The 25,752-nt window shown below is 42.9% G+C and overlaps 1 protein-coding gene across 2 annotated transcripts; it reads left to right on the top strand.

Moving 5' to 3' along the window:
* The first annotated feature begins 1,379 nt into the window (after positions 1 to 1,379).
* ZER1 (zyg-11 related cell cycle regulator) lies at positions 1,380 to 24,588 on the top strand. Of its 2 annotated transcripts, XM_031954757.1 has the most exons (16): positions 1,380 to 1,591; positions 8,195 to 8,457; positions 9,164 to 9,314; positions 11,022 to 11,458; positions 11,845 to 12,021; positions 12,658 to 12,772; positions 13,091 to 13,237; positions 13,863 to 14,036; positions 15,333 to 15,548; positions 15,964 to 16,005; positions 16,249 to 16,368; positions 17,675 to 17,790; positions 17,918 to 18,106; positions 19,619 to 19,716; positions 20,814 to 20,916; positions 22,539 to 22,596. In XM_031954757.1, exons 2-16 carry the CDS (start codon positions 8,300 to 8,302, stop codon positions 22,594 to 22,596), a joined length of 2,301 nt encoding a protein of 766 aa, XP_031810617.1. In that variant the 5' UTR covers positions 1,380 to 1,591; positions 8,195 to 8,299. The 2 variants fall into 2 exon arrangements, with proteins under 2 accessions (XP_031810617.1, XP_003757373.1); XM_003757325.4 differs by lacking the exon at positions 1,380 to 1,591 and having other exon boundaries at positions 8,300 to 8,457; positions 22,539 to 24,588.
* Positions 24,589 to 25,752: the final 1,164 nt, after the last annotated feature.

The raw sequence follows: 25,752 nt of genomic DNA, 5'->3' as shown, positions 1-25,752 counted from the left end.
CCCTTGGGTCCGCTTCCTTCCCCTGCCTGGCCGGCGTTCTTTATCCAGCGCCAGAGAGCGCCGCGAGGGCCCTGAACCCTTGTCCTTCCCGAGCCTTCGCTTTGCTGTAGCTCCCCTAATGTTCCCCGGGAGCCCACGAGATCCCGGAGGTCCGGCCTAGCTAGGACCTGAGCGATCAACGAAAGGGTCCTTTTAGGCGCCTGATACGCGTTGTTGAAGGGAGGAATGAAGGCACGGTTATTGGATGTGGGCCAGAATCCGGGGCCAAAAGACTCACTGCAAATCCTGGGCAACGCAAGTCCGTAGAGGCCAGGATCGCGCCCTGCGGGGAGGGCTCACTTAGGGCCGTTTCCCCTTATCATTAAGCCATCACCGCTGTTAGATGTTGGGTGCGTGCGTGCAGAGGACAAAGGGCAGTAGGCAATGCTGGATTTGGAGTCGGAGGACTCCAGGCCTGCTTCTGCATCTTGTTCGAGTCACTTCAACCCTCGGGAGAAAGAAAGGGGCTGATGAGGCAAATCGCTAGGGTTCGCGCCTTCCAGCTCTAAATCCTGCCTCCGCCATGTATAACCTCTCTTCCCGCTCTAAATCCAGTTCGGCTTTCCACTACACCACGCTCCCCAACTCCCACAGTTTTTCAGACAAGAAGATAGCCGCACTGAGAAGAGAAAGGTCTAGAGAGGGAGATGGCCCGAGGCATTCAAACCCAGTTTAGTGATGCTTAGACTAGGAAACGAAGAGATTTGGGAACACATTTCCCACGTTAGACCGCTAGGTGGCGCAATGGTTAGAGCTAGGGGACGCAGGATCCAGATAGACTTGAGTTCAAATTCAGCTTAGGTACTATGTTTCTTCACCTGTAAAAGGGTAATAATTAAGCACCTATCACCCAGAGTGTTATACGCATAAGATGAGACCACATTCCCAAAGTGGCTTTAAGGGCCATATCAATTGTGAACACTATGATTTTTTGCCAGAAGGGTGGAAGGTTTTGTGTGGGCGGGGGCCCCGAAGCGTTCTTTCAGTCTTTGTTCCACGCAGAGAGACTTCAGACTGTGCTCTCCTCCTCACTTCCAGCAATTGTGGCACAGAGGGAGGGAACCGCTTGATTTTGGAGAAAGTTCCGGGTTGGTAAAGATGGGGAGTGGGGTCGAATATAAAAACGGCCATTTGCTGGAAGCAAGAGGCTGGGGGTTTGGAGAAGCGGTAATAGGAAGACGGTGACCGAGAGAAAGGTGGAGATCACGAGTGAAAAAGCGGGAGAGCCAGAATAAGAAGAGGCTCTGCCTCGACAGCAGAACCTTCCCTCGGCTCCCCGACGTTCCCCTCCGGACTTCGGAGCGAGGGAACCAGTTCGTGGTTGCTAAGGGGCGGCCCCGGAAGTGACGGGCTCCGGGTTTGTTGACAGCGGCGGCGGCGGCGGCGGCTGAGCTTGAGACCTAAGGACCGAGAGGCGGACGGAAGAGCTGGGATCGGATCCGGGAGGACGGGCTCGGGGCCCGGAGCCCAGAGCCAGCAGCGGCCGGGCGGGCCGGCTTTCGCCCCGCCCCAGCACCGAGGGAACAGACGTGCCGCCGACAGCCGGGAGAAGGTGAGTGCGGATCCCCCCCCCCCCCCCCCCCCCCCCCCCCCCCCCCCCCCCCCCCCCCCCCCCCCCCCCCCCCCCCCCCCCCCCTCCGTCTGCCTGGACTCTCCAGACTCAGGGATCCATTGGATTCCCCTCTTCCTCCGCCTCTAGTGGATCCTGGAAAACACCCGACGAAGCTCTGGGATAACCTCACTCTCCCTTCCTCTAAATGCCAACCGGATCAAATAAATCCATTGGGATCCTTAATCTGGGATCCACTAGATTTTTCTCCCCGCTCCCTCGTGCGCCCACCGGATCTAGTAGATTCCTGACTCCTGGTGCAAGATTCGCTGCCTTCCCCACTGTCTCTGCTGGATCTTAGATCGGGCATCCTCAACTAGTCCCTCCATCCCCAGGTCCCATCTCCTATCCCTGCTGCCTCCCTCCGCCTTCTACTAAAGGCTGCTAAGGAAACCACTCCGGGGCGACTCCTCCCCACCTCCGCCCCGACTTTCTCCCAGGGTCAGCACCACCCGAGGATGAAAGCTCTCCCCACTCTGCTTCCCCGCCCCCCCACCACTATACTCACGTCCCCACCCCCTCGGTGCAAGATTTCCCTTGGTCTCTCCATTTTCCCTCAACATTCCCACTCCCCCAGTGGAATGGTTCTGGAAAGCACTGCGTTCTTTTGGCTGGGATAAGTGAAATCCACTTCGTTTTAGAATTGGCTGTTAACTCTTTCCTCGATCTCCCCCTCCCACTTCCACCCTCAGTGACATGGTTAAATGACTGGGGATATTGGTGGTGTATCTGTTCTTATTTTTCTTTTATCTTCTCTGTGGACAAAATTATGGATGATGGAGTTTGAGTGCTTTCCTTTCACTCCGACCCATGTGGTACTGAGTCTCCAAGCTCAAAAGTTATGGACTGCTTCCAAGTAATGTAATGTTTGTAGTAAAGGGAACACAACACTTTTGGGGAGTTAGAAAAACACGGCAGTAACAATCCACTGAGGCTCTGTGGCTGGTGCCTCGTTTGAGGATTTTCTGTTTCTTATTCTTTGAGGTTCTCCCTCTGATTCCTTGGAATAAGGGAGTGGAAATTGCCTGAGAATTTCCACTAATGGCACCAGAATCATTTCAGTTCAGGTAAATCTGGTAAAAGTAAAACAAAACCAAAAACAAATATCAAAAACAGCCTTGAAAAAGACATGAGATCACAAAAGTGCAACCTAAATTCTAAGGCATATGTATCAGTGGAGCAATCCTATCTCCTTTTTGTCTTGGTAATGGGAACAGGATGGGGCTGGATAGAGGGAAGAAATATGGACATGGTACCAGCCTTGTGTCTTTTTTAGCTATGGTAGAGCCACCTCCTTTCCTCGCCCTCCCATACTCTTAGATTGCGCTGCTGTGGTGGGTTACGGGGCTGGAGCAGGACGGGCCAAGATTGTTGGTATAGGGGTAGATTAACGAACCTGGAGCCATAAAGATTTGAGTTTGAATTCTGCCACAAATACTAGCTCAGTAATTCTAGGTAGATCACTTAACTCCATATACTTCAGTCTCCTCATCTATAAAATAAGGATAATAATAGCACCTATGTTAGGGAGTTGTGAAAATCAGTTGAGATAATTTTTTTTTTGTTTTTTGTTTTTTTTAATTTTTATTTAATAGCCTTTTATTTACAGGATGTATACATGGGTAACTTTACAGCATTAACAATTGCCAAACCTCTTGTTCCAATTTTTCACCTCTTACCCCCCCCACCCCCTCCCCTAGATGGCAGGATGACCAGTAGATGTTAAATATATTAAAATATAACTTAGATACACAATAAGTATACATGACCAAAACATTATTTTGCTGTACAAAAAGAATCAGACTCTGAATTATTGTGCAATTAGCTTGTGAAGGAAATCAAAAATGCATGTGTGCATAAATATAGTGATTGGGAATTTAATGTAATGGTTTTTAGTCATCTCCCAGAGTTCTTTTTCTGGGCATAGCTAGTTCAGTTCATTACTGCTCCATTAGAAATGATTTGGTTGATCTCGTTGCTGAGGATGGCCTGATCCATCAGAACTGGTCATCATCTAGTATTGTTGTTGAAGTATATAATGATCTCCTGGTCCTGCTCATTTCACTCAGCATCAGTTCGTGTAAGTCTCTCCAGGCCTTTCTGAAATCATCCTGTTGGTCATTTCTTACAGACCAGTAATATTGAGATAATATTTTGTAAAGCGTTTTTTGCAAACCCTAAAGTACCACCCTGGATGATTAGAACAGATTCATAGAACCCATTAAGTGACTAAATTCTAAGATGAATGACCTTTGAAATGAATTTAAAAGATCACTTGTCTTCCAAATCCAAGGGCACTTGGTCAACTCCTTCAGGTCACTTACCATGAGGCATTAGGTTTTCCAAAAGAGATTTTGCTTCTTGGCTTAAATAGTGTGTCTTCCTCCTTATGTTCCCAATCTCTCGAAACTCCTTTATAATAACAGGACCGTGAGGAGTTTTCAAAACATTTTTACATTTCACTAGAAATTAACAATAACCCTTTGAGATAGTCAAGGCATGGATTCTTTATTTATACATAAGGAATCCTAGGTTCACTTTGACTTGTATGTGACTATGCACTTATTTTAGTAATGAACTAGGACTAGAACCCAGCTATCTTAATTATAGTGCCAAAGCTCAGAAGTAGTGATATCAGTGTCTTCTCCAGAGATTGTCTTGGCCAAGGGTTCTCATCCATAGTCTTATGTATGAATAAACAGAATAAAAGGCAGTAAGACTTCTCTACCCACTCCCAAGTTTAATGCTGGGAAGCAGGGAGCACATAAAACCTTTCTACACCTCTGATTGCTTACTGGTTTTAACTTTCTATGTTGACTCAACTGTATGCTCTCAATAAAAATATAGCTGGATATTGTTCTAAGACTTTATAGCTTTAAGTTTACTCTATCCTCAACTAGCTAATTGGAATGTATCTATCAGTTATTTTATTCAAAGCATTTTGCAAGGTACTATGGGAGAGATACAGACAAATATTTTTTAGACTTTATAGTCTAACTGAAGAGCTCAGATAAATAATAATATAAGGCTATCTTAAGTGCCAAAAGAATGAAATGGATAATAAGAGGTATAGGGATTCAAAGGAAGCTAAGAGAAGCCTGTCGTCCATAAAGAAGAAATTGAGACCCACATAGAAGACTCTTTTTCTTACCCATGTTTGATGACAGAAGAATAATAGAGTCAAGAGTGTGCCCAGGCTTTTGGGATCCCATTCTGACCTAGTACATCCACCCTTTACTTCTTTGGAATTGTGCCAACAGCCACATGCTTTCCTTCCTTTTCTCCACAATTTCTACCTCAAGATCTTTAAGTCATTCTCATTTCTGAATCTAATCTTAATGTCATGGATTTTGTCATTCTCTGCCCCTCATTTCTTGTCTGATGCCCAGGCTGAAGTGCTCACTGACTCCCAGGATTCAGTAGTAGTTTCCTAAGTACCAAGAGAATCATTGCACTATATGGGGATTTACACTCTGACCTCTTTGATCTAACCAGACTCTCTGGACTGGCTGCATCTTTTTTTCCCCTATGGGTTGGACCAATTTTGCTCTATTATTTTTTTAGTTCTGGAGACCTTCCAGCCTCTATAAATAGGGCATTTGTTTTGATTTTCCCCTGAGTGTCTTAGTTAATATTTCACAGGGCCAAAGCTGCTCCAAGGCCTTGCCTTTCCCTTCTTCATCAAAAAATATTTAACTTCTCTTTGAGGTTGAGTTGAATTGAATCTGGAATTATCCTTCTTCCACCAACTTTGGGAAAATTGCTTATTCTCTGTGGACCTCAGTTTCCTTTACATCCATTCCCTCAACCCTCATTAAACAGCCATTATCTTTAGTCTCTGGGGACTAGAGAAACACAAAAGATTATTATTCTTCAGTGATCTGTCATTGTTATCTTTTTTTTTTGGGGGGGGGGGCTTGTCATCTACTGATGGGTTTCTGGATTGGCCATGATATATGATGGGGTCCTGAAGAACCCTGGGATAGGAAAAGGGGGAAAGGGAGCCTTGCATTTTGCCACAGTTAGCACAAGTGTTGCAACTATTGAGAATATTGATATGTCTTGGTGCCAGGTTCTCTAATCCCAGGAGAATCCTCTGATGACTTGGGAACCAGGCATCTAAGGGGACTGGTGTGCCCAAGCTTCCTTAGGCAGTCAGTTTTCTTGGTCCCTGAAAATGTAGAGAATGGGGCATCACTTGGTCTTTAGTCCTTAATCAGTAAGCCAAAAGTGTTCACTTTCTCCTGAAATTTTAAAAGAACATTTTGGAATCTCCTTTGTCTCTATCGCTCCCTACTTCCTATAATATTTATCTGTGTTCACATCATATCTGTCCTGTAGTAGAATGGAAGCTTCAGTGTAAGTTTGCTTTTTTATCACCTAGTGACTAGCACAGTGCCATAAATATAGTGGGTACTTACAAGTTTGGTGAATGCATGAGTTCTGTCTCTTATTTCTAGCACTGCCTCTGTTTCTAACACTACAGTGTTAAAACAGAAAAAAAAGGTAAGATATGGTCTCTTTTCTTTAGGAGATGACAATCCACTCTAATTAGAGAGATAAGACATGAAATAGTTATTTGATAATTCAGAGCAGATTGTGTTTTAGTGCTAAATGGTTAGTAAAGGCTATAAGTACCATGAGGATTGTAAAAATCTGTAGATCATTGGTTTTAGAATAGAGTTGGAGAAGTTCTAAGAAAAACTATGTGAATTGACCCAGACTAAAGGATTGATAATATATAGGTACAAATGTGTGTACGAATCTAGCCATGGGAGCACGATTGCGCATAATATTCAATGGATAGTGAGTAGATTGGCATAATTGGAAGAAAGTGTCCATGTTAAGTGGCAATGAGTATTCTGAAAACCTGAAATGCTAAGCAGAGTAGTTTGGATTTCATCCATCCTAGCAGAAAGGTAATTCTCTGCTAGCCTTGGAGTTCCTTCTTTCTTTCTCCCCCCCTAAACTTGAGGACAATGGAATTCAGGCACCACTGGACATTTTGTGAGAAAATAGTTAATATTGGCAAAGTAAATCCATACCCTAGCATCCTGTTTACTGTACCGTCCCCTGAGGGTGTCACGTCGCCAGAGGGACAGTTGGCACAATGGACTTATTATATTAGGTACATAAGGCTAGTGGGAACACAGGCCCAGTGCCCAGGGCTGCACAAAACCCACTCTGTCTAAAACTGCCAGAAGGTGAAGCATAAGTGGGTAGCCAAGACTTGCCTCCTGAGGCAAGGATCCCCAAGGGATTGGATTGCTTGGAACAGTCCTAGTAGTGGGATCGTGAGATAGCTTTCTTCCTTGCAAAGGCCAGCAGGTGCCTGAGAAAGGATAAATGGAGTAGGGCTGGAAGAATTGAATCAGTCCTAACAGGCTAGCTTGCCATGTCACAAGCATAGTAGGGGAATAGAAACCACTGAACACATCCAGGAATATCTAGGATAGTGAGGTCTCTAGCCCAAGAGACCTAAGGTCTGTTGGGTGAGGAAGGTATTATTCCCCAGAAAAGAAATGTGCAGTTTTATAATCAGTTTTTTCAGATTGGTAAGTGATGGAAGGTGATATAACACAGACTCCAATATCTTACTCAAAATTTACCTTGTGACCAACTTGGGAAGGAGTTTGACCAGACCCTGGATGAAAGACTTAGAATCCATGACCAGGAGCACAGGAGGTACTAGGCTCCTCCTAGTAACCATCTAAAATACATGACAAATCAGCATCCCTAAAAGTTCTTAGCTGGGATCCTGCACACTTTTCATTTACCCACACTCATCAGCATATGTAATGTATTCATCCCCCCACACTACAAATATATCCCATTCATGTACATCACTTCCCAAAAACTTCTTACCTAGTTGACAAACCAAAGATCCCAGCCTTTCCAACTTTCCCAGCCACTCCAATTCCTCTCTAGCTTTTGATCTTAGTGGTAACTACTAACCATCAGGCTTCCAAACCAGAGGGGAAAGAATCCAAAGAAAGCTGGGAATAACAGGGTCCTGGGATGAGAATGTACTCATATATCTGGCAGTTAGGAACTGGGCCAGTCAAGAAAGCCACCTCTAACCCGGAGGGAACAAGTAGGCCATCCTACTTGTCCTACTTGGTCCTATTGTGGACCATGTTTTCCACTATCAGAAAGATAGGGAACAGTCTAAAGCCACTTTCCAGTGTCCTAAAATGTTTAGTTTAAAAGTTGGTGAGAATTGTGGGTACAAGAAAGACTTTCAACAAATAACATAAGAATGTGGGTATAAAGACTAAAATGAGGTCTATGCGTTGATGGCTCATCTTATTCCTGTTGAAGAACTACATCACAAGCTCAGATTCTTAGCTTGGTCCCAATTCTAGGAAACTCTTGTCATTAAATGCTTTAAGACCCTTTGTCTAGGCTCACAAAGAAGCCTGATCTTTGATCAGTTGTGTTTGTGTCCATATTTGCTAAGGGGACCCCCTAAGCCCAGTAGAGGAGATTATTTCAATTGAAACAGGCCAGGTTTGTGGCTCATCTCCTTGTTTTCCTTGTTACCAGGCTGTCTCTACCTCAAATGTCTCTGTGACTACCACCAGGACAGGACTCCCTATCATCCCTGGGGCACCCACGGCTCAAGCCATACGCCTGTGCCCCAGCCCCAGGATGGCTTCGGATAGCCCTGAGTCCCTGATGGCACTCTGCACAGATTTCTGCCTACGAAATCTAGAGGGGACCTTAGGTTACCTACTGGACAACGAGACCTTGCGGCTGCACCCAGATGTCTTCCTACCCAGTGAGATCTGTGACCGGCTTGTCAATGAGTAGGTCAGGGGTTAATGGAGGTTGGGGGTAAAATATACATGTGCATAGGGGTTTGTTTATGGTAAATGAATACATATATATAGAGATGATTGTGGATGAATGAAAGTATTCAGGATTCCAGTTGAAAACTCCTGGGTATTCCAATCTCCCATTTTTTTAAAGATGAGTATCAGGAGGAACTTAATGCCTCCAACTATGAGCTTGGTCTTGGATCCTAAGTCTTTACTCTGAAGACCAACCTAAATGTAAAATGGCTTATTTACAGGCTGGTCACAAGGAACCAAAGCCCAAATTGTGTTGGTCACAATTTTTCAGCCATAACATCTCATGAAGACTATCCACTAAGGTGTAGTGAAATTACAGTAAAAGATAATTTTGCTGCATGAAAATCGGGGATTAAATTATACTATGATGAAATGGTAATAATAATACTCTGTATTTGTATATAGTTTACAAAGTATATTCATATCTATCATTATATTTCATCTTCACAACAATCCAGGGCCATAGACAGGGCAGAAGTTATTTCTCCCATTTGACAGATCAGGAAACAGGCCTTCTGGAAGAGATGAGACTTGAACTAGGTCTTAAAAGAGAAGAATAGGGTTTGTATTGACAGAGAAGAGCTGGGAGGACATTCCAAGTACAAGATATTGCCCTTGTTCCATCTCCTAACCCCAGGACTAAGCCATCCCTCTTCCTCAGGTATGTGGAGCTAGTCAATGCTGATTGTAATTTTGAGCCCCATGAGAGTTTCTTCAGCCTTTTCTCAGACCCCCGAAGTACCCGTCTCACTCGTATTCATCTTCGAGAGGACTTGGTGCAAGACCAGGACCTGGAAGCCATTCGAAAGCAGGTAGGCGGTATGAGGCCTATAGATAAGATTGACCCAGGCAGAATCTCAAATAAACTAATAAAGAGAATTGGGACATACGACTATTAGGACTCACTTATCACATTCTGAAATTTTAAAGCAAAAATGAGAATGCAGGAAGGTAAGATTTAGATGATAACTGGAATAATTTTAGAGAAAGGAAATCTTATTTTATATAAGTGGCTATCAAATTTGGAATATATTACCTCTGATGGCATATTCTAAAAAATAGAAATAGAAACATCAGAGGCTTGTCTAAGTCACTGAATGTCCATACCAGAATATTTATCAAGGGAAATTTGGGGGCTGACCTTTACTTTTTTTTTTTTTTTTTTTTTTTTTATTTAATAGCCTTTAATTTACAGGATATATACATGGGTAACTTTACAGCATTAACAATTGCCAAACCTCTTGTTCCAATTTTTCACCTCTTACCCCCCCACCCCCTCCCCTAGATGGCAGGATGACCAGTAGATGTTAAATATATTAAAATATAAATTAGATACACAATAAGTATACATGACCAAAACGTTATTTTGCTGTACAAAAAGAATCAGACTCTGAAATATTGTACAATTAGCTTGTGAAGGAAATCAAAAATGCAGGTGTGCATAAATATAGGGATTGGGAATTCAATGTAATGGTTTTTAGTCATCTCCCAGAGTTCTTTATCTGGGTATAGCTAGTTCAGTTCATTACTGCTCCATTAGAAATGATTTGGTTGATCTCGTTGCTGAGGATGGCCTGATCTATCAGGACTGGTCATCATCTAGTATTGTTGTTGAAGTATATAATGATCTCCTGGTCCTGCTCATTTCACTTAGCATCAGTTCGTGTAAGTCTCTCCAGGCCTTTCTGAAATCATCCTGTTTGACCTTTACTTTTTGAAGTTGTTGTCAGGGCAGACAACCCCCTCGGACTTTATCATAAAAGGAGCCATGGTTATATTACTGATATAATATTGATAATAATGATATAATATTAGTGATATTAACATCAATTGAATATAGATTAAACTCAGCTCAGTGTTAGATGCTTTCATGATGGGGAGACTACAGCATATGGGAGGGAAAAGGAGATAAGATTGGAGGCCAATATAAGATGCCATGTTTGTTCTTGGTCTAGTTGAGGAAATAATATGTATGCCAATATAGGTTGTTTTTTTCCCTAGATTTAATATAGTTTCATTTATTTTGTTAAATACTTCCCAGTTACACATAAAAATTGTTTTCACTTTTTAACATTTCTGTTTCAAATTTTCTCCCTTCCTCCTTCAAAAAGCAAACAATTTCATATCGGTCATATATGTTACATTATGTGACATACATGGTACAAGCTAGAAAGGTTTCCATGTTTATCCTGCCTCATATCTTTTGTATTTGTTAATAGTGATAATTCATATTTGTGTGTAGCACTTTAGTTTTTTTTAAAGGACTCTCACTTCTGTTATCTCATTTGAGCCTCACAATATCCTCAATGATATGGTTAGGTCCCTAGTTTTATAAATGAGGAAACTGAGGATGTTCAACAAGGATGAAATGACTTGTGACTTTCTGTCACAAATGACAGAATTGAAATTTGAATGCAGGCTTTTGATGCCTGTTCCATCCCATTACCTGCTGATGCCATATGGAAAGGGGGAGGACAAGGAGTAGTTGTGATTCTTACACATCTCCCTGGCTTTCTTAGGATCTGGTTGAATTATACCTGACCAACTGTGAGAAGCTGACTGCCAAGAGTCTACAGACATTGGGTAGTTTTAGCCCCACCCTGGTGTCCCTGAGCCTCTTTGGATGCCGAAACATCTTTTATGAAGAGGAGAATCCTGGGGGCTGTGAAGATGAGTGTGTGGTCAATCCCACCTGCCAGGTACTGGTTAAGGACTTCACATTTGAGGGCTTCAGCCGTCTTCGGTTCCTCAACCTTGGTCGAATGACTGAGGGAATTCCTGTAGAATCTCTTCTTCGACCCCTCCGATCCCTGGCTGCCCTGGACCTTTCAGGCATCCAGACCAGTGATGTGGCCTTCCTGACTCAGTGGAAGGATAGTTTGATGTCTCTAGTTCTCTACAACATGGACCTATCTGATGAGCATATCCGTGTCATTGTTCAGCTTCACAAACTTCGGTGAGCCTTTTTTTTTCCCCTTTCCTCATTATCCTTTCATCTACATACTCTAGGACAGAAAAATAAACTTTCTGGGGACCCCCAAAAAAAGGACCTTTCTGGTGACCTATAGTTTTCTTAGGGTACAGATAATTCAGGGACTCTGAGTCTTCTTTGGAACAGAGGGCTGTTTCAGAGGTAACTATATTCTCTGGTCCTCAGATATGAGACAGGTGCTCATTTTTGAGAAACTTTGCCCCTCCATCGCAGACATACAACTGAACTTGATTATTCTGGAGCATATCCAAGTCCCAGCATGTTTCTTCCCAGAATGGTCTGGATCAAGGGAATATCATGCACCCAAGCAAACCAGCCCCTGACCTCTTGGACATCCTGTTGTCCTCCAGGCACTTGGACATCTCTAGAGACCGCCTCTCCAGCTACTATAAGTTCAAGCTGACAAGGAAGGTGCTGAGCCTTTTTGTTCAGAAGCTGGGAAATCTGGTATCACTGGACATTTCTGGCCACATGATGCTAGAAAACTGCAGCATCTCTAAGATGGATGAGGAAGCCGGGCAGACCAGGTAGGAACTGGACAGGCTGGACTAAGTAAAGTATTCCAGTCCATTTTCTTCAAGGGTTGGCCTCCCTTTGGGCTCTGCCAAGCCATGGTGTTATGAAGAAAGCCCAGAGCTCACTCAAGATAGGATGCTATATTTCATTTCCCTGACCCCTGATCTCCTGAGTCTCTCAATGTCCTGTGATCATCCACTGGAAAACAACTTTAATTATTCAGGCACAGGAGGCTTATTGCTTTGATTTGGATGGAATCTTTCATGAAGGAGTTTGGATAAATTCCCAGGTTACTGGAAAGGGTTTCTAAGAGGTCAAAGCTATTTTCTTTACTCCTTAAAAAACTACAGAAAATGTAGCAGATTCACAGCATTCCTTCCCCCTACTTCCCTGCCTCATACTGACCATCAATAAGCAAATATCCAGTATATTTCAAGGAAATCCTGGAATCTGGCACTCCCTTGTAGCTCATTTAAACACCCAAAGGTACTAAGAAGAAGGGTTAGCATTGCCACACTGTGTAAAATCTACATTCAGCCTTTCAGTTTGAGCAGGGTCTAGAGTGGTTCTTTATTGTTATGGGGAAGAATTTGCATGTTCCCATAAGTACTGCAGCAAGTGACCTCTTGGGGGGCATCTCTCCCCAGCATCGAGCCTTGTAAGAGCAGCATCACCCCCTTTCGGGCCTTGAAGCGGCCTCTGCAATTCCTTGGGCTTTTTGAGACCTCTCTGTGCCGTCTGACACACATTCCAGCCTACAAGGTAAGAGTCAAAGAGAGGACAAGGTAGCTTATGATTTTGTAAGGAATCCCTCCTAACTTTCCCCTAATCCCTGGCACTAAAACCCTACAGCAGGTTTGGCAGGAAGAAAGCTCTGAATTGCCAGAAAAAGTGAGGACTGCTCTCTTAAAATAGGAAGCTCAAGTATAAAGAAATCTACCTCATCGAGGCTAAAATGAGTAGGAGATCCTAAGATGTGAGAATTCAGTTAATGCAGGTCCTTGTGATTCTCTCTGCTTTGCTCTCTGGGCAGATCACTGAACTGAATGCCCCTTTTCATCTTCCCCTGCATACCACCAGGTGAGTGGTGACAAGAATGAGGAACAGGTGCTAAATGCTATCGAGGCTTACACAGAGCATCGGCCAGAAATCACCTCTCGAGCCATCAACCTTCTCTTTGACATCGCCCGAATTGAGCGTTGCAATCAGTTACTCCGAGCTCTGCAGGTCAGCCCAACCCTCAACCCAGAGTCCCTCCCTATCTCCAGCACCTTCCATGGCTTCTTCTATTGCAGAACTTCCCTACCCTGAAGCCACAGTGTTCTGGCACAACTATCCTAGTTCCTTCCTGCTATCATTCTCTTGGAAAGGACTCTATGCTTTATAAAGTCTTGTCTGTCTTGGTCCCAGAGAAAGTCTGAAGCACTCTTGGTTTTTTAGATCTGGACTGAAATTGGAAAGGAGGTCCTGGAGCTGTTTGTCATCTCATGGTTGGGGGAGGTTTCTGGGGTTCAGTCACCACCTGAGCCAACGTTGCCCTGGGATATGACAACGAGGTGTAATTAGTGCAGGTCCTGCACTGCTGACAAGGGAAGGGAGAATGAACACACCTGAGTTATGAAGGGCCTGTTGGACCAGCAACCAGGAGGTCCAGCTCCCAATGCCTGGCTGCTTGTTTCCCAGAACTGCCTTCTCCCCTCAAGTTTATCGATATTCATTATAGCCCAATGCCTTGCACATAGTTGCCATAATTGAGGTGAAGAAGGGAGGCTTACTTACAAAGACTGTTTGCTTTTGGTTTCAAATTAAGATAGAGTCTCCTCTTCCTGGCTCTCTTCTTCTCCCTGAACAGCTGGTCATTACCGCCCTCAAGTGCCATAAATATGACAAAAATATTCAGGTGACAGGCAGTGCTGCGCTCTTCTACCTGACCAACTCAGAGTACCGCCCCGAGCAGAGTGTCAAGCTCCGCCGGCAAGTCATCCAAGTGGTACTCAATGGCATGGAATCCTACCAGGAGGTGACGGTAAGAACCCTAATCTTTAGTCATATATCTGTCAAGGTCAGAGATGCAGGGCTTTGAAGAGCAAATTCGGATGGCATGAATTGAGTTCTGTCCACATTCCATCGCGTGTTGGTCTGCACTAAGGGAACTTTCAGTTTAATGGGGAAGATAAGGCAGAAATATATGATACTTACATAAAGGCATTTAACAAAAAGGTGATTTGTAATACAAGAGAATGCCAGCAGACTGGTCTGCTCAAGATTCCCTTAGTTCAGCATTGGGTGGCTGGTTCCCATCTCTTTGAATAGACTGCCCTTCTTCCCTCATCTCTACCTTTAAGAATCCTTAGCTTCCTTCAATTGAACATCTACCATGTCCAAGGAACTGTGCTAACAAGAATAAGCCAAATTGAAACATGGTTCCTGCTTTCAGATAGCTTCTACTTCTTCAGCCAAGATGCTTCCTCCTCTGCAGCTCTTTTCTATGTCTCCCTCTGGCTGTCCCTCTCCTTTTTTATGTGAACTTTTATTTACTTAGCTGATTACTATATATACTAGTAGAAGCCAGAAACTATTTTTCATTCCTCTGTTTGTATCCTCTGCATCTATTAATGGTGTTTTATATAGCTGGTGCATGATAAATGTTTGTTGAAGTAAATTGAAAATTGCCCCTTTCCCTAAGAACCTAAGAAATGGTATTGCCTATTACAGTATTTCCTCTATTTGTCTTAATCTCCAGACTCCATGTTTATCCTTGTTATAATAAATACAGCCTTACCCATCAATACTTCCTGCTCTATCTCATTGTATCTTCCCCTCTACTCAAGTGAAACTATTCACTGTCCTTGGCATCTATTGTTAATTCTCTTAGTTCTTCTACTAGCCTTTATTCATGGTTATTCCCTATCTGGATTGCCTTCCAACTACCCTCTCCCTGACTCCTCAACTCCCTCATCTTCCAGGAAGACTTCTCCAACCATCCCAAGCCACAGTTCTGTCTCCTTCTTGAGTTAACACTACATAGCTTAGTACCTATTTTTTTTAACATTCTTTTGTGATATTATGTTTCATAGCTAGATTGAGCTCTTTAAGGGGCAGGGGCTTCTTTTTTTTCCTCCTAGCATCTAGCTGCTGGGGCTTGAGAAAGACTTGATTAATTTGTGATTGATCTATGTATGTGTCTGAAATAGGGTGCCAAATAGGGTTAGTTCTGGGAAGTCTTCATGGAGAAATTGGAGTTAAGGGAAAGGGAGGGGTAGGAAAAGAGTCAGGGTGATGGGACATGACTGAGCACCACTTTCCGGTCCACCCTCCCCAGGTTCAGCGGAACTGCTGCCTGACACTCTGCAACTTCAGCATCCCAGAGGAGCTGGAGTTCCAGTACCGGAGGGTCAATGAACTCTTGCTCAGCATCCTCAACCCCACTCGACAGGATGAGTCAATCCAGCGAATCGCTGTGCACCTCTGCAATGCCCTTGTCTGCCAGGTGGACAATGACCACAAGGAGGCTGTGGGCAAGATGGGCTTTGTCATGGTGCGTGAAATGTCTGGGGTTGACAACCTAACCTCTTTAATGCAGGTCCTTTTCTGCCAATAGGAAACTTCTCTGGACTACATGAATTCCCTCCGTGATATCTAACTTGTACTTCTTCCTGCCTTTGGTAGAGGGCAAAGGAAAGTGTTTTGGGGAAATAGGACGTAGTGTGTCATTTAGCTTAGATAGCAGGATTTTCTAATTATGAACATTTGGTAAGTATTGCAATGGATGAACAAAAGATGTTTGGGGTATATCTTCCATTAGAGTGCCTTCAAAATAGACTTGATACTTGCCTGCTTGAGTTGATTTAAACAGGACAAGATTAAATAGCCATAGAGATCCCTTCCAGTTTTAGGATTTTTTGGAGTCATGATTGGATACCTACTTAGTAATTCATTTTCTCTGCCTACAGACCATGCTAAAGTTGATTCAGAAAAAGCTAATGGACAAAACAGTAAGTTCTTAGATAATAATTATCAGCTCTTCTTCCCTTCAACAAATGGAAATGGTTTGTTCCATGGGTGGGATTGGTCCCTCCTCAGAACTCCTCATGGGGAAGTGGTATGATAACTTTTAAATGTCATTTCCTCTGTGCGATAGTCGGGCATCCGTAACCGCCGTTCCTTCTATCTTGGTAATAAGGGCATATTTTATCCCTGGGAAATAGCAGAGATTGATCCATTGTTTCCCTCTGCAGTGTGATCAGGTGATGGAGTTCTCCTGGAGCGCCCTGTGGAATATCACTGACGAGACGCCAGACAACTGTGAGATGTTCCTTAACTATAGTGGCATGAAGCTCTTCCTGGAATGCCTAAAGGTGAGTGCCCTCTGGCCAGCCTGGCTGAGCATATGTCATCCCAGGGGCATTGTCCTCTTTGAGACTTCCTGGGAATTGGGATTTGGATGTTGTAATTCCAGCCCTCTATTCCCAGGTCCCACTTATCCATTCAACCAGGCAACAGCTATGACACAGGTACACTGGGCTGCCATCACTGAGTCCATCCCTTTGGGGGATGATGTCATTATCAGTCATCCTATAGAGGTTTGTATTGGCGAGGCAGGGTGGCTTTCCTTGATAAAAGTTTAAAGGTTAGGTCTATTTCAGTTTCTCTTAGTATTCATATCTTGGCTTGGCTATTTAGAAAACGTGACCACTTTTCTTTAACATTCTGGTTGAACATTCCCTTGTAACAAAGAAATGAAGTTGAGCAAATAAATGAACACCTAGGCCACATCAGAAAATATCTGCGTCATTCTGTATTCTAGCACTTCTGAAGAAAAGTCAGCAGATTTGCTTTATCATCACTTGGGAAGTTTCAGTTGATCACTTCAGATTTCAAAAGTCTTTCATGTGTTGTCCAAACTCTTTTTCAGATCCATTTATATTTCTAGTTTCTTGGTGTTATGAATTCCATTATGAGACTTACTGCTCATTGTGAGAAATAACTTATCTTGCTCTGGTTTCAAAAGAGGCCTTTTCATTCTAATATTTAGAAAATATTCTATATTTGCCTCTTCCCATGCTGTTTCTGTCTTTGTATAACTTAATTATGTTTTTTCTTAGCATTCATCTTTATAGGCTAAAGAAAATCAGTTTTTCTAATCTGTGTCTAATGTTATCTGTGGTGAGCCTGTGAGGAACACAAGAGAGACTACATAGTCTTATAGTCCCTCTCCTCAAAAAGAATTATAATCTAATTGTGAAAATATGACTCATGCACAAGAAACACTGTGCTAGAAGATTTTGCATTACTTAATACTAAATTATGCAGTACTCACTTTCCTACTATAAAGGTTTACAGAAGGGAGGACCAATGAGCTTGAAAGGAACACTTGATTCAGACTAAAGATACAGTTTGGACAGAGAAATAGGATGAAAAAAGGAACAGAAGTAAAATGAGCAAATATATTGTAAGAACAATTATATGGAATTTTCTTTAGTCTGAACTAGCGTGGGTCTTTTCCCTAATTCTTAATCAGAGACATGGAATCCTGTCAACTTTTTATTAAGAATTTTCTGTACCTTAGGAGAAACTTTTGCTTTAATGGCTACTACCAAGTCTCCTCATTCCCTCTAGCCCACATCCCTGTATCTGCCTCTCTGTCATTTCTCATTTTCCCAGGAGTTCCCAGAGAAGCAGGAATTACATCGAAATATGTTAGGACTTCTGGGAAATGTTGCAGAGGTGAAGGAACTGCGGCCCCAGCTAATGACTTCACAATTCATCACTGTCTTCAGGTTAGTGCTTCCAGAATTTGGCCCCCTCATTTCAGGACTAGTGACCACACTGAGTCAGTCCTAGTTCCTACCAGATTCCAGTTATGTTAGCCAAAACTTTAACCTCTTCTTGTCCTCTTTCTGGTAGCAACTTGCTGGAGAGTAAAGCAGATGGAATTGAAGTATCCTACAATGCCTGCGGTGTTCTTTCCCACATTATGTTTGATGGCCCAGAGGCCTGGGGAATATGTGAACCTCGGCGAGAGGAAGTAGTAGAACGAATGTGGACAGCCATCCAGAGCTGGGACATCAACTCCCGGAGAAACATCAATTATAGGTAAGTTGGGAAATGGGGAGGAAGTCTCCCTATTTGGTATAAGATTCATTACAGAATCTTATACATTCTGTATGTCCCATACAGAAAGCTAAGAAGAAAGAAATGTATTCTATGAGTCTTCTAGTGAAAGATTTAGATAGTTTATTCAGTCCCTTTCTACTGACCCTTTACCTGAGATCACTTTGTCCCAAGACAGAACTATTTCCTTCCTCGACCATAAAAGTTATGTCTTCCTCCTCTTCCTGAAGACTAATGTTTTACAAATTCATAACCACATAGTTTTTACTTGAATCTAACTGTATTTCTTTCCTCTTACTTAATCAACTCACCACAGTGGATTAGTTTGATTTTCTAATTTATTTATTTTAAACATAAATGCAAATTTTAAAAAGGGAAAAAAAATTTCCATGTACACAGCAGAACATGAGAAAATTCAAAATACTAAAGCAATTAATTTCTATTCCAAGAAAGCCTATATATTAAATCCTATACATTATGGGAAATGGAAATGGAAAAGTTGTCCATTTTTGCTTCCTTGTAAGTTTTCTTTTGTTTTCTGCTGTGCATTTTTTACTTTATTTCCCCTCCTCCCAAGAATGTTACAATTAAGCATAGGTATATTTTATATATAATTTATATATGCATACATGTACGTAGACATTTAGACACATAGATAAACATATCCATACATTTATATGCATCTATGTAAGACTGTACTATGCTTATTTCCATTTATCCTCTGTTTCTCTGAAGGTGGGATAGCATCTTCCTTCATATGTCTAGGTCTTTCCATGTTTTTCTAATCTACCACTTCATCATTTCCTATACCACAGTAATATTCTAATCTTATACTATCTAGTTATTTTAAATAGCCTAAAATTTAAAATGAATAAAACTGACATATAATGTAGTTTCCCTGTGTTTCTCTTTTGATTAAATCATTTTAGCTTTAATTTTGTCTGATAATCATGATTACTACTCCTTGTTTTTTTTAATGATAAATTCTACTCCTGATCTTTATTTTATGTTTGTATATATATCTCATTTTTATAGCATTTCCTGAAAGCAATATATTTTTGTGTTCAAAGTTTTAATCTACTATCTGTTTTCATTTTATGAGTGAATTCATCTAATTCATATTCTAAGCTATAATTGCTTGTTCATTTTCCTATTTTCCTCACTATCCTTCTCACCCTATTCCTATCTCTCCTCACTCCTGTGCTTTGGTTCCTCCCCTTCCTTCCTGACTCCTCTACTTTACTTCTTACCCTTCTATTACTTAGCCTTACCCCAGTGAGCTTATTAGTTTGAACCCAAGATATTGAATATAAATATTTTTTGACAACCTAGTTAAACACTGCCTTTCCAATGCCATCACTGTGAATAGCTGGTCCTCTGTAACACAGAAGTCCTTCCTTTTTAACCAGATGCTTTGGAACTTTCAAAAATATATAAAAACATAAGGAGAGCTACTTTATATATAGCAGAGGTCACAGTATTTTTTCTTTTCAGGTCCTTTGAACCAATTCTTCGCCTACTTCCCCAGGGCATATCCCCTGTCAGTCAGCACTGGGCAACTTGGGCTCTGTACAACCTTGTGTCAGTCTATCGTAAGTATCTGTTCATCTGATATTCAGATAGACCCATCTTGTTCAAGAGCTTGGGAGGAAACCTAAGGAAAGATAATCACAAATTATAGCCATCATCCTTGTCTTTAGACCACATAGAGTTGAGCTAGAGTGTACAAGACATACATCTTAAAAGTAATTTACAAGCCAATAGGTGCTGCAAAATGAATGTTTGGGAGACTTGAAAATAGGGGACACAGCCATTATCTCATATGTATTGCAATTAGCCAAGAACTCGGAATCATTTCCAAAACCCCCTTGGTTTTCCACCAAATGAAAAATCATAGTTCTGCCTTGTTGACAGCTTTCAGTTGTTATTGTCAGTACATGGAGCCAGAACCAAAGAAGACATTGCTTGTTCCAAAATCGGTATAAGAGAATTGGATCTTACTGCCTACTTCATCTCCCCAGAGAGGACCTTTACATTGGCCTGAATCATGCTCATAAATCATCCTAGGAAAGATAGGTCTTAGCAGATAGCAAAGCCTTAGAACTTTCAGTCTGACTCATAGCAAACCCACCTTCTATGATGGATCTGCTTTTTTCATTTTGCCAGATCTCTACTTTCCCTCTTTTAGATAAAAGGAAAGTATATTCCTGAATTCCTGAATTGCTTGTTGTCTGAGGGGAAGGGGTAAATGGAGGGAGAAAAATTTGGAACATAAGGTTTTGCAGGGGTGAATGTTGAAAACTATATTTGCATGCATTTTGAAAACAAAAAGCTATTATTTAAAAAAAAAAAAATTTTGTGAGTAAGGCTGAATTTCTGGGCCAAGAGACCTATCTTAATCTGTCTGCCTTTATCACCTACTTCATAGGATATAATAATCCTATAACTAAAAGTAAAATAATGTATGTAAAACACTCTGTGATCCATAAATATTACTTAAATATGAGTCAGAATCTAGAGCCTCTAGACTGTAGGCTCTTCGAAGCCAGGAACTGTTTTTTTTTGTTTGTTTTTTTTTTGTGGATCTTTGTATTACCTACAGTGCCTGAATCAAGGGCCCTTTATTCTGGAGACACTATAGATTCTTGTTGCTTTATCTTTGACTTGTAGTCTCCCTCCCTTCACACAGCTGACAAGTACTGCCCCCTGCTGATTAAAGAAGGCGGCATGCCGCTTCTGAGGGACATGATCAAAATGGCTTCTGCCCGCCAGGAGACCAAGGAAATGGCCCGGTAGGAAACAGGGGAGATGTTTTAATACTTGACTGTGTGCAGCTGTGGTTTGTAGAGGTGGGCTGTATTGGGGTGCTTTATGAAAGGGCAGGGCAGAAATGTACCACCTTGGATGCATGAAATTTGTGTCCTGGAGACCCCAGGCAGCTTGAGGACATTAGAATGTGGAATTAGAACAAGGACAGCTAAACTGGGTAAGGGGAGCATGAGCTGGATAATGGACACCAGTGTCACATTGGGAGGTGGCAGGATGGCCACAACCCAGGAAGTCATGGTTGTATTGCCAAACTCTCTGGGGAGATAGGGGATTGTCTTCATTTTTTGAACCAAGTTATCTTGTTTTCCCCAATTCTCCATTCTATTTTGTCATCTCTGAATGTTGGCACCAGATTAGAATTTTTTATTGTTATTGGTCAAAGACTGTTGTAAGACTTATAGAGCAAAGAATAGATAGAGTATGAGCTTTAAAAACAAGTAAGAATTAAGACAAAGCAAAATTGGAGTGAATTTATAAATATGAAGCTAAATAACACTTAGAGATGATTTCATAAAATGATTCTCAGACCAGTACCTCAGATGTTAACCAGTAATAACTAAAATTGCTTTATTTCTGGCTTCTTAAATGGCTGGGAACTCTAAAGGTCACCTCTCTTCTTATGCCTGTGCCAGATGAGAAACTTGGCCTTTCTGGTATTCCTTAGAAGTAGTTCCCTTTAGTCCAGTGTTGGAGTAGATGGAGAGCTGAACTTGTCTTAGAGCCCAAGATCTGGAATTAATTCCAACTTCTGACATTTTGGCTATGTGACCTCTGGGAGAGTCACTTTAAAACTTCGTTGCCCCCAGGCAACTTTTTAAATTTCCACTTGCAGAGAAAGAAGTTGGTGATTTCTACTGGTAGAAGTTCCTCACAAAGAGCTTCCTTTGTGGATGAAATCACAGATCTAGACAAGAAAAAAAAAAAATGAACTTAGCATTAGTTTAGGCATTAGAACCTTGGTAGTTGTTTCACAAAAGACCTCCTGTCTCACAGTAGACATTCTTTGCTCAGGTAAAGGAACAAATGAAATCACAATTTTAGCTCTTTCTCTTCTGGGGCTAAAGCATCATTGACTGTTTCAGATAAAAAAGAATGATAGATATGAGCAAGAATTGAACAGGTAGAGAGAGCTGTGCTCCAGAGGGATAGTAGACAAGGAATATAAGCATGAATATTAATCATCGGCCAGCCTGACACTGACCAGATGGTTGTGCAGAATGGAAGAGCACGGTGAGAGGACATGAAACGCTGAGGGATGCAAGGCAGTCCCAATTATGGGGGAAAAAAGGAGGTGGTCAGTGAATAAGAATGACTAAAGGACGATTGGATAAAAGACTAATGAAATGCTTGTCTGCTACAGCATATAGTAGCAGTGGCCCTTTGGGGATAGAGAACAGATGCCCATGGCCTAGTGCCATGAGTCTGATCTTGCTGACTGATATGTCTAGGCATACATCTTTGTCCTTCTGAGAAATAGGAGTCCTAGAGTCCTAGCACCTGATGCTTATTCATGGTACCTTGAAGCCTCCTTTTTCTAGGCCCTACAACTAAATCATACCTCCCATTCTCCTTGTGTCATCCTCAGGAAGGTGATAGAGCACTGCAGTAACTTTAAGGAGGAGAACATGGACACGTCCAGATAGAGGCAATGGGCCCTCCCGATTCTGGCCCGCACAGGTCCCAACTTCTCTCTAAATTACTGTATCTAGGGAGGAATTCTCACCAGCCTGGCTGTCGGAAGGCCCCCATCCTGTGCGTGTGGGACCCCAATGAGATGAAGGTGCACTGGGGGAACTTTTGCACAACCAATGCTTTTCCTTAACATTAGTAAGATATATATATTATATATATATATGCATATATATATATATATAATTTTTTGTTAGGAAGTGTGAATTGAAGTTTTGTGTGTATGATTTCTGTACAAAAACAAAAGAAACATCCCCCTCTCCAAGTCCTTGCAACATTCTTTGGCCTTTTTAAGCCCACAAAGAGCCTCCAATATCCATTCCTTTTTCCCCACCAACTACCCACTGGCTCAAAGCTTGGATTGTGACTTTCAGCTCTCTTCTTTTATTATTTCCACTGTCCCTGCCCACCCCTGGTATCCTATACTAAATCCCTGAGTTAGCTGGGGGACTAGGCTAGGCTCTTGGGCCTGGTGGAAGCAGGCTAGGTGGGGAGGGGGGTTTGAAGGAAAGCAGTAAAAGAACACAGACGGTCTCAGAACAAACCCTGAAGAGGTCCTAGAAAGCTCAGGGTCTTTGGCTGTTGACTGTTAAGAGGCAGGGCACAAAGCCATTCAAAGTGCCAAGGCACAGACAGTGTTGATTAGGAGACTCATCATGGACAGAGGTCATTAGCCTTTGTAAGCTCAGAATTGCCCCTTACCCCTTTGGAGAGTCTTGTACCCTGTTCACTATTCTCCATGGTGATTTTTTGCATTGGTTTTTACAAGCCACAGATATTCCCACTCTGAAGCCATGCTGCTAAGGTAGCATTAAGCTACTTCCTTTCTTCTCCCTCTCCTGCTATGGCCCAGGCCTCTCTCCTTTTCAAATAAAAGAGGAGTGAAGGATCTCTTCTTCCCATAGAAAATAGAGCAGGGACAGATTCCTCCACCATCCCAGCAGATGCACATGCTTAAAATGTCTGCCTCCAAGGCCCTGGAACTACTAAGTGCTTGCCTGTCTCAGGCATTCCTTCCAGGATAGCTGAGCTAGCCATGCTTCCCTGTTCCCCCCTCCCCCCACCCAACTAACCCTTGGCAGCTGACAATCCTGTCACTGCTTCCCTGCAGCGGCTTAGAGCCTGGAGGAATGACTCAGAGCAGCTGGAGGAGACCTGGGGACAGCTGGAGGTGAGAGCTTGCTAAAAAAGAGCCCTCAACTCTAGCATACCTTTTCCCACTCAGATTTGCATTAGAAACTGCATCTAGAGTGGGGCAGCCCCTCTCCCCCAGGCTAACACTGTGGCAACACACATTTCTCCAGACCAGCACAACAGACACTTTTCAGTGGTACAGCCTAACCCGTCCCATTGGGAGCAGGCAGTACCATGGGGCATTGTAATCTCTTGACTTTTCCTTTGGAACCTCTGTGCTTTGTTTTGGACAGTGTGAGACTTGTATGTATTTTTAAACATTTTGTTCCAAACCCTCTTGATTTTTTTTTTTTTGGGGGGTGTAATTTTGAATTGTTTTAAGTTTGGAGGGGGGCCTTGGGAGATTGTCAATGAGAAGTACTTGGAAGCCAACCACTCAGAAAATCTTTTCTCCTCTTCTTCCTTCCTAGCCCCTCCTACTAGCCTTTTCCCTGAGTGTTTAACTCTGTCTGAAACAGGATGTGTAGGAGAATTGAAATATCCCTTTCCTCCTTGGTTTTCTCATGCTCAGCTCTCAACAAGGATGAGCCTGTATTGGGTGAACTCTGAATTTTCCAGTCTTTGTAGTGGGGCTGAGTTTGAGCCATTTGCCAGACCATCCACCAGGGACAGAGCAACCTCCCCCCCCCCAACCTGGACTGTCCCTGCTATGAGGACCTTGGCACAGCCTTTTGCTTTGAAGGAGCAACCAGGTCCAGTGTAAGCGTCTGTAACTTGGGATGTCACAGAAATACATTTTTGTGCAAAGTGGAGGGGGTGTCAAGAGTCTTTATTGGGGAAGGATGGGACTCCTCAGGGCCAGACAACCATACAAGAAATAGGGATTACTTGCCCCAGTATTAATTCATCCACTTTTATTTCATTGATAGTTGTATGGATAGGGAGGGCTGAGTGCCACCTGATGATGGAACAATTTGAGAGACCTCATTTCTATCAAGGAATAGCAACTAACCCATTTCATACAGAAAGATCCCGGGATCCCTGTGACCAGTTTATGGCCCCACAATTTGGTTACATAACTTCTAGAAAATAGTCAAGCTTGTGGAGCCCCATTACAGTTGTGAGCCCCCTGTCTGCTTCTTGAACAAGCCATCTGAGGTGGGATGGCCAGGGGAGCCAGCAAGCCTAGGCTTCGAGTTGCAGCCACCCCTTGGCTGTCTGGCAGCCAGCCCTAGTCACCTACCCTCCAGGTTCCAGGGCACCTCCTAAATTGCTGAGAGCTCTGCGAGGAGTAGCTTCCTCTCATCCAGGAGAAATCACAGGTCTAGTTTCCTGTAGTCTACAACCGAGGCAGAGAGCCGGGAACTCGGTGATGGGACTCTGAGGCCTCTCTGAACCAGTACCCGGGCCTGAGGAGACTGTTCAAAGCTGTGCTTTCGGAGACTGCCTATATTCAATTATGCCTACTCTCTGAGCTCGCGGCTCGGCTACTGGGAAGTTAGAGAACACATGGGCACGAAGAACTACTCATTGTTGGCGTACTCCAAAAGATGAAAAGTTGGGTTCTCAACTAGTGGAGAGACAAGATGAATTTGAAGAGATTTTCTATACTAACGCCCTTCCTTTGGGGGAAGGAAATGACTTGTGATCCTGTGGGAGTTATCTAGGCATCGGGAATGGACAAATAACACATTAGTAAAAGGAGGGAGAAAAGGGCATTCGGGCTGGAGGTTAGGTAGCTCAGGTTCCTGGGAGGAGGGCGGGTGGATCTTCCGGTCCCACCTATCACGCAGGCAGATCCAGTCAATCAACAAACATATTTAGGATCCATGGCTGTGTGTCCTTAAGAAGGTCACATCTATGTGTGTGTGGGGGTGTCCGTAGACACCAGCTACTGCGAGGGATAAGGGAAGTTCCCGCTTGAAAGAACGCCTCCCCTCCCCCCAAGAAACGAAAGAGATTGGGGGGCCATCTTT

The sequence above is a fragment of the Sarcophilus harrisii genome, chromosome 2, assembly GCF_902635505.1.
Source record: "Sarcophilus harrisii chromosome 2, mSarHar1.11, whole genome shotgun sequence".
Classification (NCBI taxonomy): Eukaryota; Metazoa; Chordata; class Mammalia; order Dasyuromorphia; family Dasyuridae; genus Sarcophilus; species Sarcophilus harrisii.
The sequence above is the reverse complement of the archived record's forward strand: the minus strand, read 5'-3'. Positions and strand labels throughout refer to the sequence as shown.

Coding starts and splice junctions, on each gene's coding strand:
- ZER1 (XM_003757325.4), top strand. CDS start 8,300: ATGGCTTCGGATAGCCCTGAGTCCCTGATGGCACTCTGCACAGATTTC. Junction 14,037..15,332: donor AATCCTACCAGGAGGTGACG/GTAAGAACCCTA, acceptor CACCCTCCCCAG/GTTCAGCGGAACTGCTGCCT. Junction 16,369..17,674: donor TCTTCCTGGAATGCCTAAAG/GTGAGTGCCCTC, acceptor TCATTTTCCCAG/GAGTTCCCAGAGAAGCAGGA.